Source organism: Bactrocera neohumeralis, chromosome 6 (genome assembly GCF_024586455.1).
Source record: "Bactrocera neohumeralis isolate Rockhampton chromosome 6, APGP_CSIRO_Bneo_wtdbg2-racon-allhic-juicebox.fasta_v2, whole genome shotgun sequence".
Taxonomy (NCBI): domain Eukaryota; kingdom Metazoa; phylum Arthropoda; class Insecta; order Diptera; family Tephritidae; genus Bactrocera; species Bactrocera neohumeralis.
In genome coordinates, this window is record NC_065923.1 from 19,116,045 (window position 1) to 19,132,957 (window position 16,913).

General features: G+C 34.0%; 3 protein-coding genes across 3 annotated transcripts in view; 1 reads left to right on the forward strand and 2 right to left on the reverse strand.

The window, feature by feature from the left end:
* The window catches only part of LOC126760985 (heat shock protein 23-like), a 450,653-nt gene that overhangs the window by 417,362 nt on the left and 16,378 nt on the right, over positions 1-16,913 (forward strand). The window lies entirely within an intron of this gene.
* Positions 607-1,436, reverse strand: LOC126760979 (heat shock protein 27). The gene has a single exon (XM_050476832.1). It carries the CDS (start codon positions 1,346-1,348, stop codon positions 767-769), a length of 582 nt encoding a protein of 193 aa, XP_050332789.1. The 5' UTR covers positions 1,349-1,436; the 3' UTR covers positions 607-766.
* Positions 6,196-9,377, reverse strand: LOC126760957 (heat shock protein 67B1). Its single transcript, XM_050476782.1, has one exon. It carries the CDS (start codon positions 9,016-9,018, stop codon positions 6,742-6,744), a length of 2,277 nt encoding a protein of 758 aa, XP_050332739.1. The 5' UTR covers positions 9,019-9,377; the 3' UTR covers positions 6,196-6,741.

Here is a 16,913-nt window from a genome sequence, read left to right on the forward strand (position 1 = left end):
AGCTTAATTTGCAATTTCGAAAATACTCTCCGTAATAAATGCATTAAGTTCCGATATGAGCAAAAAAAGTATCAAAAATAGTTTGACCTTGATTTTGAAATTTCTTCCGATGCAAATATATATACATACAAGTATATATGTGTGCATTATTTAATACATATGTACATATTGTAAACAACCTGGCATCAAAGAACCACCCTATGGGAAAAACTTAACTTTGCACAAAAATCTCAAATTTCTGAATTGTGTGAGAATTTTTTCGGAAATTGTACCATTGTATTCGCCAAAAGATAAACTTTTCATATAAGGACTCGATTTTGACTAGTTTGTTTGTACGACAGGAGGAACTCGCCATATATACAGACATAACCGGCATGGCTAAACCAACTCAGCTTGTTTCCAACGATTTCTTCTGTGTGGAAAACTTAATAAACCCTGTGCAGGGTATAAAAAACCGTTGCATATGTGTGTCACAATTCAAAAATTTGACAGTTCAGCAACTGAAGAATTTCCTACTGGGTCTGTACTTTGACAAAATTTATGAGCATTTCACTTGCACTTGCACAACACCAACAACACTTGCATCGGCACGAATATATAAATAGCTCTTGTTGATGATTAATTTATTTCACTTTTGTACTTATTAACAACTTGAAGGTGTTTACAATTCTAATTAAACTATATAACTATATTTCACTTGTTTCTATTGCACCTGCATACATTTGTATTTTTTTTTAATTTTCTCTCCCACTCATGCGTATCATACTCATTTCCAGGGCAATGCCAATTTACCCGTTTCATGCACCCGCACCAAGCGCTCATTCGGCGTATAGTACTTAGTCGGCGGTGGAGGTGGTGCTTTGATGGTCAAAATGCCATCGGAGGAGAGATTCGAAATCACATCGTTGGCATTGAAACCGCGTGGCAGTAGGTATTTACGTATAAAGTGGCGTTCCACAAGACCATTGCCATCGTTTCGCTTCTCATGATTGCCCTGCACGATCACATAGTCATCGTTGGTCTTCACCACAATCTCGTGCGGCTTAAATTGACGCACATCAATGTCCACTTGAAAGCCCTTCTCGTCCACATGCACCCGCTCGCCCGCATAGTAATTCTCCCAACGCATCGGATAACGCCAGTCCAGCAGTGAGGATTGTATCAACTGATTGCGCACGCGACGCGTAACCAAGTCGTCCAGTGGACGCAGCAGACGTTCCGTTGAGGGCCACCACAAACGAGCATCGTCCCAGAGGTAGGGGTATAGATGAAAATCGTATGGTGGATAGTAACGTGGGCGGTCGAGTTCACGCGCGTAACTGCCATATGTGGTTGGCACGAGCGTCATTTTTTCCGTTTGCTCTTATTTTATTTTGGTGAATTGAACTTTAAATTGAAATACTTGTTAGTCCTCTGCCAGCAATTAAATTTATAAAATTTTTGTTAGAGAAATTTGGCCTTTTATACTCTGCAGCGTGGCATCGTCTCATTGCACTTTGCGTCCGACGTCATTGCCATGAATTTGGGTTGGTGCTGAAAGGGCCTGATGGAAATGTGGCAACTGTTGTATGACTAAAATTATTTTTCTCTATTATGTGCTTTAAATTATAAAAAGAAAAATAAAAAAAACAGGTAGAGTTCGAGTTAACGTGAAGGAAGCTTCCAAACAATAAACTAACGAGTAGGTTTGTAGCTGGAACGTCAAAGGTATTCTTCCAGCAAAAGTACTGGCATTCACCGAAAACCTGGTGGATATGGCAGGTAATGGCATAATGTGAAAATAATTTCATCGTAATAGAGGTTAAGGGTACCGATGAGTTTCTCTTCTCTTAACCAAAATGGTTTAACTCAGATCGTCTAATTTTATTTTGACTGATGATAATTGGCTCAATTTACTTATGTATGGCTAATGGAACCTAAAGAACCATAAAGAAACTTTGAAGTGATATCTAGAAAGAGGTCGAAAAGGTAGAAGAAAGAAGAAGAAACGAAAAGTTTATGCAAAATTATGCTTATCAATACAATGCACACGCTTCATTTGTCTCTCTCACGAATTGTCGGAATTTTTATATGAAATCAAAAGTTCAGTTTCAAAAATATTCGCATAAATTGCATCCGGTCATTCCGTTAAATTGGTATTTATAGCTGGCCCCGATTGTTTTCCAGTACTCATTCCTAGTGTAATATAATCCATTTTCCGCAAATTTAAAAATAATTAGTTTCATAAAATTGGAAAATATTTTTAACCGTAAATGTTATAGAATAGAATTAGAAAATTCGAAATCGTAAGTAAATTCTAATTGAATTGCATAACCAGATGATACGAATTCATTTATACGAACAAATCTAAAGAAACAAATTCTCAACAGAAATTCATCATTTCTATTTGAGAGACTATCCCTAAAATTATAATGATATTTATTTTGAAAGATCTTGGAAAACTTGTAGATGAAATCTTGGGGTCCTCGTTTTATTTAATATGTACTTTAATCTCATTTGTACATATCTATCTAGTGGCAGCTCTTGTATCCTTCCAGGTTGCTCTTCGTCCGTAATGCGACAATTCTTATTGTTTACATACCCATTGAGCCAGAAATGGGGCTCATCGCTGAACAAAATTTGGCTCGAAAACGTCGGATCTTCTTGGAACTTATCCAGAATCCATAGAGCGAAGTGATGTCGCTTGGAGAGGGCCAAGTCATTCCATATGTCAGTCGGAGTTGCTGCGAACGGCGCCGAATCGACTCTCCACGGTCTTCGTCTACACTCTCAGCTATGACTGCTATATTTTCTTCTCTTCTGGACGTCGTCTATTCGTTTAATATTATCCTATAATCAATCATGAGTCTGATGGTGTGTGTTGCGAATAGTACGCTCAGTAGGCTGAATGTGTTGACCATAAGTTGAGCGAACATATTTTTTACAAAACGTAAAATTTCGGACTAAAGTTGAACGATTTGTAAACGTTGGTCTGGCATAAGTCTTTCCATGATGAAATGCCAAACAATACTGAGCAAAAATAACATGACAGCTTGACGCGACTTATGCGTGATCTGTCAAAAAAAGGCGATTGAAAAAAGTACCTCTACTTGGATCAGCCGTTATCTATGATAAAATTGAAAATTTTTGCTACTGTTTAATTCATAATTTTCAGACAAAAATAGCTTGTCGTAAGAATTACTACATAGTATTTTTGAGTGTTCGATATTTATGTTTAATATCATTACTTAAGAAAACGTAAGTGGCGCAGATTTGGCAGCTGCCAGTTAGCAATGATTCATCCGGGATGCACATAGTCGTTAACGTAATTTAAGGGCACTTTGCCATCGCACAAGGAAAGTATTTACGAAAATAGCAAATGAAAGTAAAAGGCAAATAAATTAAAGATAAAATATATATTTAGGTATACATACATTTGTATGTATGATTGTATATGTGCGCACAGCTAAAATTAAAGAAGAGCGCATGTGCCTTAGTGTGCTTGCACATAAGTATACATGTATGTATGTATGCACATAAGTATTTATAGTATATACTTTTATTTGAGCCTGATTATAAACTAAAGCAAATTATTAGAATAATACAAAAAAAATATATTTTTTTTAATACAAAACAAAAAATTAATTAATTTATTGTTATTATATAATTAAATAATTTTTATTTATAATTCAATGAAACACATTTCATGTTTTGAGATTACGTTTATTTTTATTGTGTATCCAGTACGACAGAATATAGCGTACATCATCAAAGTAGTTATCATCATAATCGCCATAGTCATTATTAGCATTGCAATTTTGCTTTTTATAAGTATTTTCTTTAATTTCTCTCAATCTTCGCTAATCCTCTGTTAATGCGTTTTTATTTTCTTTTAAATATGTATTTTTTTTATTTCTTGTTTTTTTTTTTTGTTTTGTTTTTAATTCTCAATATATGTACTTCTTTAATATCAATATTTGAATCTCTCTTCGCGCTCTCTTTTTTAATAGTTTGTTTTTCTGTTTTATTTGTAATGTTAGCGGTATTTTTTGTTGTTTTTGCTGTATTTGTTATTCATTTTCTTTTGCTGCTGTTACAGCTGTTTTCATTTCAATTCAGTTCAATTCTGTTTTCATGCATGCATACACATACATACATACATAAAATCGTATATATTTGTATTGGTATATGCATAAATATATAAAAGAAAAGGATAAAAAACAAATAAATGTGTATAGGTGTGCTAATGACTGTAATTATTAAATGGCAAGTACGCGGATTGTTTATTTTTTAAATAAAAAGAAAAAATATTGTAAAAAATTTTAAATATTTTCAAATAAAAGGGAAAAACATTTAAAAATATTTAAATATTTTTGATTTCCAGTATATAGTTTTATAGATTTAAAAACTTTAAAAATCATAAAATTAATTTAAAAAAATATTTAAATTATAAAATTAATATTAAAAGCATTTAAAAATTATTACAGAAAATTATTGATAAAATAATAAAATATATATAACAGAGAAATTATTAAATATTTATTATACAAGAATATAATGAAACGTTGAAATTAAAATATAAATAAATCAAATAAGAGAAGATATAAACATTATAACTAAAAAGAAGAATAATAAAATAAATAAAAAAAGTAATATTGAAAAATAAAATAAGTATAAAAATTTTAATTAAATTATGAATTAAATAATATCATAAAATAATTATTGATAATGAAAAACAAAACAAAATAACATTAAATAAAATAATAGTTTAAATAATAAAATAAATATATTTTATTCATAAAAATACAATTTTTAAAGTAAAAAATATATGTATATGTACATACATACATACATAAAGAAATTTAAATTAACTGAAAACTAAATAAAATTACAATAGAAAATAAAATAAAATAAAAAAAGAGAAAAAATGAAATAAAAAATTAAATAATATAAGAAAAACTAAGAAATTTAAGATTGGAAATTTAAAAAAAAAAAAATAAAATAAAAATATATATGTGTGCTATTATATTCATAAAAAATTTAAAAATTTAAAAAATTAAATTAAACAAATAATTATGTAAATTAAATAAATTAATAAAATGTGTTTAAATTAACGAAAATAATCAGAATAATCAGAAAATAGAATAAAAAAATTAATAACATAAAACAGATGAGTTAAGTATAGTAAAATATTATAGAAAATTAATAAATAATTTAAACTAAAATTTAAATTAACATCGCAAAATAAAAAAGGCAATTAAAACAAAAATAATAAAATAAACAAAAAATAAAATTAATTTTATTTAAGACTAATAGATAATTAAAATCATAACTAATGAAAAAATCAATAAAATTATAAAAAAAAATTAGAAATACTTAAAATAACTAAATAATTAAAAAAATATAAAAAATGTTTAAAGTTGAAAAAAATATTAACAATAAAATAAGTATTTAATAACTTTATTAAAAATTAAATTAAATAAATTAAATTAAACAAAGTTAAATAGGAAACAAACGAACATGCTTTTCTCTAAAAACAAAATAATAATAACAAACAAATTATTTTTGTTTTAACATTTTTCAATTTTAAAATAAAAATAAAATAAATAAATAAAATATAAAATAATAAAAATATTAATCTACATATAAAATAAATGTAAATATATGAAAAATGTTAAAACAAAAATAACAAAGTAAAACGTTATATTTAAAATTATTATGAAAAAATATAAAAATTTATTAATACAAAAAAATTTATTTAAAATTAAAAAAATAAATTATAAAAAAACGTTTAAAGTTTAAAAAAATTGTAATAATTGAATAATTATTTAATAAATTTATTAAAAAATAAATAAAAATTAATTATCATAAAATTAGTTGAATAGAAAACAAAAAAACATACTTTTATCTAAAAAAAAATAATGAACAAAAAACTTTATAAACGGAATATAAAATAAAACAAAATATTTTTCTGCATATACAATAAATGCAACTACATGAAAAATGTTGAAAAAGAAATATTGAAGTAAAAATGTAATATTAAAAAATATTATAAAATTTCTCAAAAAATCTATTTGTTTTTTTACACATAAAAAGACGAATACATATAAAATTTAATAATCGTTAACAAAACTAAAAGCAAACTGCTAAAATAAATATACGAATCTTCATAAAATATAGTAAGCTCAGACTACATAGGAACATAAAAGACTCGAATAAACCGTTGGAATGCAAAGAGTGTGAACTCAGTTTATTTTTAATAGCAGCAAAAGCTATTTGTATATATAGAAAATTATTACAAAATCTTCATAATTGTCACATACTCGATTTATTATAATTTGCAAGGCTCTTTAACTAATAGTATTTAGCGTTCAGTTGACTACTATTTTCATAGGTATGTGTGTTTGTTAAAAATTAATTTATGTTAGAATGTGTATGAATGCATGTAGGAAATGGCGTCTCTAAGTACGCCTTTTGCGATTTATATTTCTACTTTTTATATCACTTGCTTCATCTGCTTTTTGTTGCTATTTTTACTTTTATTTTTAACTTTACCTGCTACTACCATAGTTAAGTACTTAAAATGTAAACGCATTTTTGTTGTTTTTTTGTGTTCTTTTTTTCTCATATATATGTACGTATGTATCTGCCAAAGTGAATGCTTATACCGTTATTTTTTCTAACTCCTCAAAATTTTTCTTTTTCTTATGCTCAAATCTTTCGTGCTGCACTACCACACCACACGCTCTCTCTCTCTCGCGCTTAGTTAGTTATTTCTTCGGTGTTCAGAGCAGGTTTACTGGCTGCAACATCGCCGGCACCACCATCACATTGCGTCTTGGCCAAAAGTATGGCAGCATCAGCTGCTGCCACCAAATCAGCTGGTGTGGGCGATTGTGCAGCAACTACTAAATTACCAGTGGAGAGGTTCTCTTCATTGCCATCCTCAACATTTTGCGCAGTTGCATTGTTGCCATCTGCTGTGATTACATTGACATCTACGCCGACGCCGATGGCGTCGATGGCAATGGCGATAACACCACCGTCCAAGCCGTCGGCATCTACCACACCATCGACAACGTCGGCGACGTCAGCGATATCGGTGTCCATGTCTGTGACACCATCAATTTCGGCTACTGTTGTCTCTAAGCTGATCGTTAGACCATCACCTGTGGCGGCAGTCTTATCATCGGACACACCGTTATTGGTGACCAAAACAATATCGCTAGCCTCGGCGATGGTTGCGGGCGCCAGCTCATTATCAATGTTGCTGGCTGTGTTATTTTCGATACCGTTAGCCTCTACGGCACTTGCTGTGTCGTTAGTCGGTGTGACGATATCGTTGGAAGTGGTATTGTTATTAGTTGTTGCTGCTGTTACAGCTGAGTTAACACCACCATCAATGTTGTTGGCAGACGCTGCGTCATCTTCAGTATTAGCTGTGGGTATTGAGACCACTATAGGCTTCTGTGCGACAACTTCTTCATTAGTAACTGTCTGCAGTTCTTCCTCTGTCTCCATCGGCTCATCTGCTGTAGCGTCAGCCATGATGGCGTCAATTGTCGACGATGATTTTGTGACATCGCTTGCATGTGGCGCTTTATTATTGACATTCTCTATAACGGCGAGTGTCGGCTCGTCATTCTCCACTGCAGACTCCGTCTCTTTCACTTCCGTTTGCGAAGTGGCCTTGGAAGTAACAGCGTCTTTTAACTCACTATAGTCCATGTTGGTGTCACCACTGTTATTGTTACTGTTAGTATTAATGTTATTGTTGTTGGCTATGTTGTTGGTGCTGGTGTTGGAAGACGTGGCTGTCTGCTCAGCTGTTCGTGTTTCAGTCTCTGGCTCGGCGAGCAGCTCATTCGGTTCCAGCTTGCCATTGCGTTCGCGCGTTACCTGCAAGTCTTTTGTTGTTGCCTGTGACAATTTCGTCGGTTGCTGCTGCTGCTGTTGTTGCACACCTTCGACTGTTGCACTCATTTTTAGGGTCTGCTGGTTTTGCTGCTTTTCTTGCTGTGGTTGTTGTTGTTTTTGTAATGTTGTTGCCACCGCTGTTGGTAAGCTAACAGTTGCAACGGCTGCAGCATCAGTGACTGTCTGTGCCACAGTAGTTGCTACACTGGTTTGGGTTTCCTTGCCGCTACTAGCGACATTTGTTGGTTCCTTAGCAGCGCTCTGTTGAACCTGTACCAGTCCGCCGGTTTGCTGTATATCGACAATGCGTTCCATAGTTTCGTCAGTCTTCAGTGCTGGCGGTGGCGCCTTAACAGTCAAAATTCCATCCGAGGACAATGTTGAAAGCACTTCGCTCGGGTCATATCCCTTCGGCAGCATATACTTTCGGATGAAGTGTCGTGAAATGACGCCATGCCCATCTTCCTTGTCTTCGTGCTGACCCTCGACGACGATACAATTATCGATTGTCTTTACGGTCAGTTCGTTGGGTGCGAATTGCTTCACATTCATGCTAACCTGAAAGCCATTCTTATTAACCACCGAATACGCGGATTTACCAGCCGCCGAATTGCCAGTTGAATTGGAGGAGTTCGCGGAATTTGTGGCATGAGCACTAGTAGCCGTCAGCTCCTTGTCTGCCGCATTTGTGCCGGCTGCTGTGGGGCTAGAATTGATGACGCCACTGCCACCACCACCGCCGCCGCCGCCGCCAGCAGTCGAAGATGTTTCCTTTTCCAGCTGATGGTCGTGCACCAAATGTATGGGAGTTTTGTTGCAACATGGTTTGCCACGATAGTAGGGATGGTGTCGACTTTTACTTATATTTGGCAACCAATAAAACTGGGAGAGGGTGCGTGGGCGTCGCTGCTGCGACAAATGTTGTTGCTGTGCTTGCTGTTGTTGCTGCAGTGGATGTTGCGACTGCTGCTGTTGTTGCGGCGACTGCTGCTGCTGCGGCTGCAATTCATGCGGGTAGATACCGAAACCGAAGTCGTCGACGTCCATACCACCGGTGGCCAGGCAACGATTGAATTCATGCAACTCATCGGCCAATTCGAGTATGAACGGTATGAGTGACATCTTTTAGGTGTGTATGTATGTATGTAAATTTTAGTAAATATATACTATACTATATATGTATCTTTATTTACGGAAAGTAATTTTTGTTCTAGTAAAACGCACACACTTTTGCACACGCACGTCAGCGACGCGTTCACGAGTTCACGACACGTTTTAAACGGCAACTATCTCGCGTTATAAACAATGAATTTTATTTAATTATTTCGTCGGAAGTAACACTTAATTTTATGCTTTCTGCTGCTCTCTGTCTGTCTAGGCTCTGGTTAGTTGGTGCAGTAGATGTTGTACCATTCGAATGCAACCGATGCGCTGCCGAAACACGCCCGATTTGCTTCCTAACTGGTTTTCATATGAGCGCAAATTGCTGAATGCTGCCCTTTTAAACCAGTTTGCAGCGCTGAATGGAAAGCTTACAGCAAATTCGATTGGAAGTCCAAGTTCAAGCATATGATCGGGGTGCGTCAGGCAACTAACCGGCCGCCGTCGCGTAGCTAAGTCGTCGTTATGCCGGCAACCGATTGTGGCGCTGTTGTGTGCGTGCAGCTCGCCAGCTTTTTGCAATACGTTGCAATGCGACGACTGCATTTGTCGTTTTTTCTTATTTTCTTATTACTGCTCTGGTTGTAGTGTAAAATGAGATGAAATTTTCACTGTGGCGCTGCTAAGGCTTTGCAGCCACAGCTATGCGCAGTAGACGCTTTCCAAATGTGCACGCCGCAGCATTTTAACTGGTTAATTTCCTCTTATTTCATACGACGCTACATTATGCGTTTGCCTTTGCAACAAAATGTAGATTCATTGAGGTGGCGAATTTATATAGGATTCATTATGTACATACTTACATATTTGCTTAATTGAATATATGCACATATAAATATGTAATTATTTTTTTCGGAAACATACATGTGTATGTACTTATATACTTATATCGTTTGTGTATACATATTTGTTTTCGCAAAATGCCCACATGAATTTATGATAATGCTTCAGTAAAGTGCGTAAGCTGCCACTTAACGAATCGATTAACAACAAAGCCTTTTGAGAGGACAATACTCCAGCCTGCTTTAAAGGCTAATATTTTTGGTGTTAAGTTGCATTAACATTCATATGTTTAATGTGCTCTTTTTAACATTTGTATGATTAATTGATATCATTTTTGAAATATAGTATGTATGTATGTACAATATGTACATAGCTAAGATCTCCTTTGATGAAACAAATAGCCTATAGACGACTAAAGAGATGAATATCCTCAGCTCAAAAGCTTTTTATAGTTATTATTAAGTGAATAATTCAATATCCAACCACTAGGCCGGTAGGATTATAAGCAGAAAGTTATTAAAAAGGTATTTCTCCCATAGAAAAAAGCCTAATTCGGCTGCACTGAAGCTATAATACATACACGAGTACATTTCTTATAGCATAGAAGGATATAAAAAGGTCTTAATATTGATTTTGATCGGTCAGTTTGTACGGCAACTATACCGATATCGGCGTTTCCGACATATGAACAGCTTTTTAGTGAGAAAAAAAAGTCTGCTAAATTTCAAACCGATATCTCAAACACTGTGATACTATACTATATACCTCCTAGGTCCCCGACGCTTGCTTCTGGTTGTTACAAAATTCGTGGCAAATCTAATGTACCAAGTTCAAGGTATAATTAAAGCATACAGCTGTATCTTTTATTAAGAACGTGATATTTTCGTAAGAGTATACAATGTATACTATACATGCATATGTATATGTTGGAATGGTAATCCTTATGGGATGCTATCATACCTAATTTTCATCGACAACAAGTTGCTCGCATAACCTCCGGGCTTCAGAGCCCCAACCTCAAAGTTAAATTGCGTTATATCGCATCTCCGAGGAGTAAGCTCTTCTAAAGCAATGATCTTCCTTGTTTTCCACGTCGACCATGTACAATCCTTCATCAGTTCTCAGTCTCAGAGAAGCTAGACCAAAATATGAATTCTTGATAACACCATTAAAAAATCTGATCCAGACTGCCAATCCTTGTCCAAACCATCAAATTGAAAAAAAAACCGAAAAAATTGTTTTTCGAAACTTTTTTAGACTTTGAGCGCAGATAATGTACTTAAAAATATATTTACTTGTGTCTTTACAGCTTAATGCATTTTTTTTTGGGGGGGTATATGACACTGGTCGGTAAGGTAGAGATAATTTTGAAGGTATATTGAAAAAAGAAATTTAAACAATTTTACATAAGAATATTCACTGGTTTTTCGAGGGAATTGACCATGTGATTTAAAAACGACGTGCGAACAACTTTTTTTGGTTTCGGATAAGTTTCAAGTCTCTACCATTCGCTTTTCATCTAAGATGACTCAGATAAATTGATTCACTTACATATATATGCCATTATTCTGAATTACTCCATAAGATCTTCCATTGTTTATTTCAATGCCTGGTCGCAGCAATAAACAGTTCTCATCTTTTTTAAGAATTATTTTCATAAAAACTATCAGCATTTCGAAGTGAATGAAAGCCTTGTAGGTTGCTCCATTTTCTTAACCCCAATTGCTTGAAATTCTTCCGGTTAGACTTGGTTATGTAAAAATCAAAATCTTATTAAATTATACAATTCTAGATTGTTCTAAAAGTTGATTCGAGTAATAGTTTCGAAGATACAGCCCTGAGAACTTCTGCGCTGGAGGCTAGCTAGGCTAAGTGCGCCATTTTTAAACATGTTTTTTTTGAAACTGTGTTTTTGACCTTCATGAAATTTTGCACAGGTCCTTGCGATACAATTCTTAAAGACTTGGACGAGGGATTTTTTTCGATTACAACTATTTGAAAAAAATGTCGCAAAATTTTAATTTCTTTGTAAAAATGTTTGGCAAAAAACGAATTTTCATTTTTTTCCTTTGTCCAAGTTCTAAGTTAAGGTTTTAACTAAAACAGGTTTTTTTCTTTAGATGATCTTGTAAGGAGTTATCCTGCCAACGCGGGCGCAGGTCACTGGAAATGGCGTCGCAATGGCCGAGTTTAAAATATTTTTTTTCCAAAAAATTCAGAATTTCTTAGTTAATAGTGTATAATTGTAACAATAAAATTTCTAATAAAATATTTCATTTTTTATATGAGAAAAAAATTGTTGAAAAAAGGCTACTTTTTACCCGAGGAAACTCATGTAACCCCTTAAGTTCAAATATCTTTTCTTAGATTACATGAGTCTGACGCAAATCATGAGTCATTTAGGAAATTTCCCACGAAAATATGCGCAATTTGTTATTAACAAAACGGGAAAAGTCTCGAAGTTTTCACTTACAAATCAGTAGATTTTACCTCAGCTATCGCATTTACGAGACTTGATATCAAAATAAAGCACACTATTTAGTGTGATTAAGTATTCATATTTGTATATACTTATGTATAAGTATGTAGAAGCTTTAGATAAACACTCATTTGTACATATTAATACATATGTAGAAATATATTCTAGATATTTATGGATGTTAAAAAATAGCTCATCTTTTGGTGAGAAATGCTGGATGTTAATAAATATATATAATTATTAAAAAAAAAGGTGCTAAGTTAATTTTTGAAATATTTCTGATGAGAAAAAATTGAGAACCTAATCCAAAAAGCTACAATATAAAGCAAAATAGAAAAAGTATGTATATTTTCGAGTGCTTCATAAAAGCATGTCAATTTGACATGTACTTTAAGCATGTGATTGTACGCATATATGTATGTATGTATGTATATATGTATGTACCTACATATGTATGGCATAAAGCCATACACATACATATATACATACTTACATAGCTGTGTATATTTGTAATCACTCATGCATGAAGGTGTTAAATTTCGAGCTGAACATTTAAAGCGCTTTCAGCTCTACTAAATTGTTAAAAAATAAAAAAAGTATTTACTGTTGACAGCCACTACAGCAACATTATTATTATTAAGAACTTTTCTAGACATTTCTGCACACTTGCTTACTACATACTCGTATTTGGCATAAATGTGTGCAAATAAAATCTTAGATTGGAAGGAATTTTCCAGAGCTTTTTCTTGCTATGTCCACATAAGTACATACATATGTATGTATTTATGTACATATGTGAGTAAATATAAATTTTACGTACATATACACATACATATGTATGTATGTACATATAAAAACATAATTCTTTTCGACAATTGTTTTCAGCGACCACGTGTAAATGTCTCATTTATCTGCTTATGTTCCAAATTTTATTTAATTTTAATCAAACCCGATTCTTCCCGATGCAACCAGCAAAACTTCGGTCCTTACCTACAAATATGTATACCGGTGTATGTACATATGTATGTAGGTATGTTTTCGTTACGGTTCGAATATATGTATGTATGTACATAAATACGAAATAAATATGCATTTACATATGTACATACAAACGTACATATGTATGGTTGTACATACATACATATGTGCAATATTATGGACGAAATACATACAAGCTGATTATTTATACACATACAAAAATCGATAACTATCCCAGTAATCAATCAGTGACAAATTAACTTACTTTTATACATACATACATTTATATGCAAATGTGCCGAGTATAAAACATAGGTATTGAAGTATGTAAACATATGTATGTATGCATGCACATACTTATCTACCTTCTTGCAAAATCAAAGCTCGCCTACGTGACGTTACCGGCTTTCGCTTGCCGCTGTTGTTTGTAAACAAAATTTTTGCAAATAATGTAGCATTTGTTTATCATTTCTTATAAACAATTTTGCTTATGTATGTTAATGTCTAGAACATTTTACCACAAACAGCAGCTATTTTTAGGCACATCAAAAAAATAGTAGACGGCTATAAAAAATGATTTCTCGCACGTTGCGCGAGCAAGTGTATGACTAAAATACTATATTTGTATGTGTATACATTGTACATACATATGTACATACATATGTAGATGCTGGCAGATAGGAAAGTGAACATACTGATAATTGGTAGATGTTTTTTACGATTGGAACGAGGAAAGTCTTTACTTTTCAACAGTTTAATATTTCTTGTTTTTATAACGCTATTTTTTTACATACATATGTATGTATGTACATACTTCGTATGTACATATAGTCACCTAAACTGCAAAATAATGTAGAATCATAAGCTTGCAGGCGAAGGAAAAGCGATGTAATAGGAACCACCCATACTGAAACAAAATTTGAGTTTTGGTTATAAAATAGTTATATATTGGTTATTATGTCTGACAGCGATTTTCGATTGGTTTTTGATGATACGCTGTTTCGCATTTTAGGTGACAATATACATATGTACATACATATGTATGTATACCTTTACTTATATTTATGGAAGTATTTTTAATTGGATTAATACATAAGTAATACGAACATATGTATGTATGTAAGTATATTAGGCCTAAAGAAATTAGAAACGTACAAGTAATTATGTACTTACATATGTATAACTGAAAAAAATAACCCTATTTGACTTTTATGCCTATAAAGTATTAAGTATTGTACATACATACATACATACATATGTACATACATATGTATGTTGTAGTGCAACAAAGTAGCGTAGCTGCACACCTTTAACGCCTGAAGAATCAGCATCACATACATGATACTTCATAAATATGCACACCATGTGCCTACATTATGCATATAAATCACATCTCTTTATATACATCCATATGTACACACATAGCTTCATATGTATTTATCGCCAACAGCCACGACACAATCGCGAAAAGTATCCCTCATGCATTGGAACTTTACGCAAAACTTCCATCGCTTTCATTCTACAACAGCTGAGAGAGTACCCAGCTCAGCTGTTGTTATTGTTGCCACCATCGAGTGGTGTGTGTGTGTGTGTGGCGTTCGTTGTCAGCATACCGGTCGTTGTGCCGGCAAATAACGAGACAACACAAACAACAGCAACAATTTTACCGGCACGAACAGTAGTAAAAGCAACAAAAAACAGCTGGTAACCAGACCAGTTGCCCGCAGAAGTTCCAGAAAGCCGGGGGGCTGAGCGCCGCAGCACGTCGCAGTCATTCGTTTAGGGCAGCGTATAATTTTCGCAAGCTTCACTGCGCATGTCGCTGAAAAGCAGTCCCTTGGCCCTTTCAGGTTTACATGAACCATGTTGTGCGCCCGGCGGCTTGCAAAAGCGCTACTCGCCTTTATAGATACTCAAAGCGTAACGATTTTATACACACGAGGTGCGCTGATACACATACCATACATACATACGTACGTTCATACGTCTACGCAACGGCTGTTGGGTACACACGATATGCGATTTTCTGGAATTGCGTAGCTGCTGGCTGACTTGGTTGGTGCATCGCAGCTGTGTGTGGAATTGCGCTGGCGAAGTTCGCGTTGAAGAACGCATTGACTGGAAATGAACGTGGCATTCAGCTGATGGCTGCAAAGCACCGGTAAATTTATATATTCGCATGCAGCGCACAAATGCAAGTACACACACACACATACATATGTAAGTATGTATGCTTTTTAAAATAAGATTGTATCTTTGAGGCGACACAGGCCTGTGAACATTATGTAGAAACTTATTTATTTTTTGTGTGATAATTTTTGCTATGGTTTCCACGGTGGCTGACTATCTGGTAGTTGCGTGGCATAGGCGACAAATTCATTCAATCTCACACGGCAGCATAGAGGTGTCGCCACTTCGTTGGAAGTGCGAAAAAAATATTTTTAATCATGCCGGTTTGTGTGTATATTACTGAGTTACTTACATATATACTTTTATGTATATGGAAGGTACATATGTAGATATGTATGTACATATGTATGTATGTATATAGGTATTGTCTGTTTAAAAGCTGTTTTAAAACTGGAAATCTGCATAAAGAGGAGAAATTAGCAAACAAAAGAAGAACAACCACGCTTAGATCTTCTGGAGAAGTGGTTATGTACATACATATCCATGTATGTACATACATATGTATAAATAGAAATAAAAAATTTGTATAAATTTGTAGCCAAAACTCTACTAATTCCATGGGTAGAAGCAGTAGTGTGCAAAATATAAGACACATTCGTACGATTCTATTCACCAATTCTTGTATAGTGGCGAATCGAACACGCAACTGGTATAAATTAGAATACTAAGCGATTATGGCACTTTAATGAAGAATCCGGACTGACGATTGCAATTCGTTAAAAATTGTAATCTACCTTTTCCAACAGGAGTTCCTAGAGATATGTTAATCGGGTTGGCTTGAAAGGAGATGCGAAGAATAATATATGTAAGTGTATCCGAAAGCTCGGAGAATACAGAATATTCATAAGCATATTATATATAATAAATATATAAGGGTTTTGATTGATCAACATTATTATCAACCAAGAAAATCAACCGATGAATTCGCTAGGTTTTAACGAGACGAAACGAGCACGGGGAACGATGGAGACAGTGAACGCCCGAAAGAGGCGCTTGTCGACGAAAACATCAAAGAAATCCCCAAAACAATTTCGGACGCCCGTAAAGTGAAGTTGTAGGATATAGCAGGCACTACATTGATATCAACTGTACGTGTACATTCATTATATAATTAACGAAAATTTGGGTATGAGAAAGTTCTGTGCACAGTGGGTGCCGCGCGAGCTCAGTTTTGACCAAAAACAACGAGGAGTTGATGATTTGGAGCAGTGTTTGGAGATGTTAAAACATAATAAAATCGACTTTTTGAGTCTATATTTGACTGTGGATGAAACATGGCTCCATCATTTCACTCCGAAGTCCAATCGACAGTCATCAAAATGGACTGCACACGATGAACCCACTATAATACGTGGAAAAATGCAACAGTCGATGGCAAGATTGTGGCGTCTGTGTTTTGGTATGCACATAGAATAATTTTTACTGA

Excerpts from the sequence above, each read along its gene's own strand:
- LOC126760979 (XM_050476832.1), bottom strand. The coding sequence starts at position 1,348 with ATGACGCTCGTGCCAACCACATATGGCAGTTACGCGCGTGAACTCGAC.
- LOC126760957 (XM_050476782.1), bottom strand. The coding sequence starts at position 9,018 with ATGTCACTCATACCGTTCATACTCGAATTGGCCGATGAGTTGCATGAA.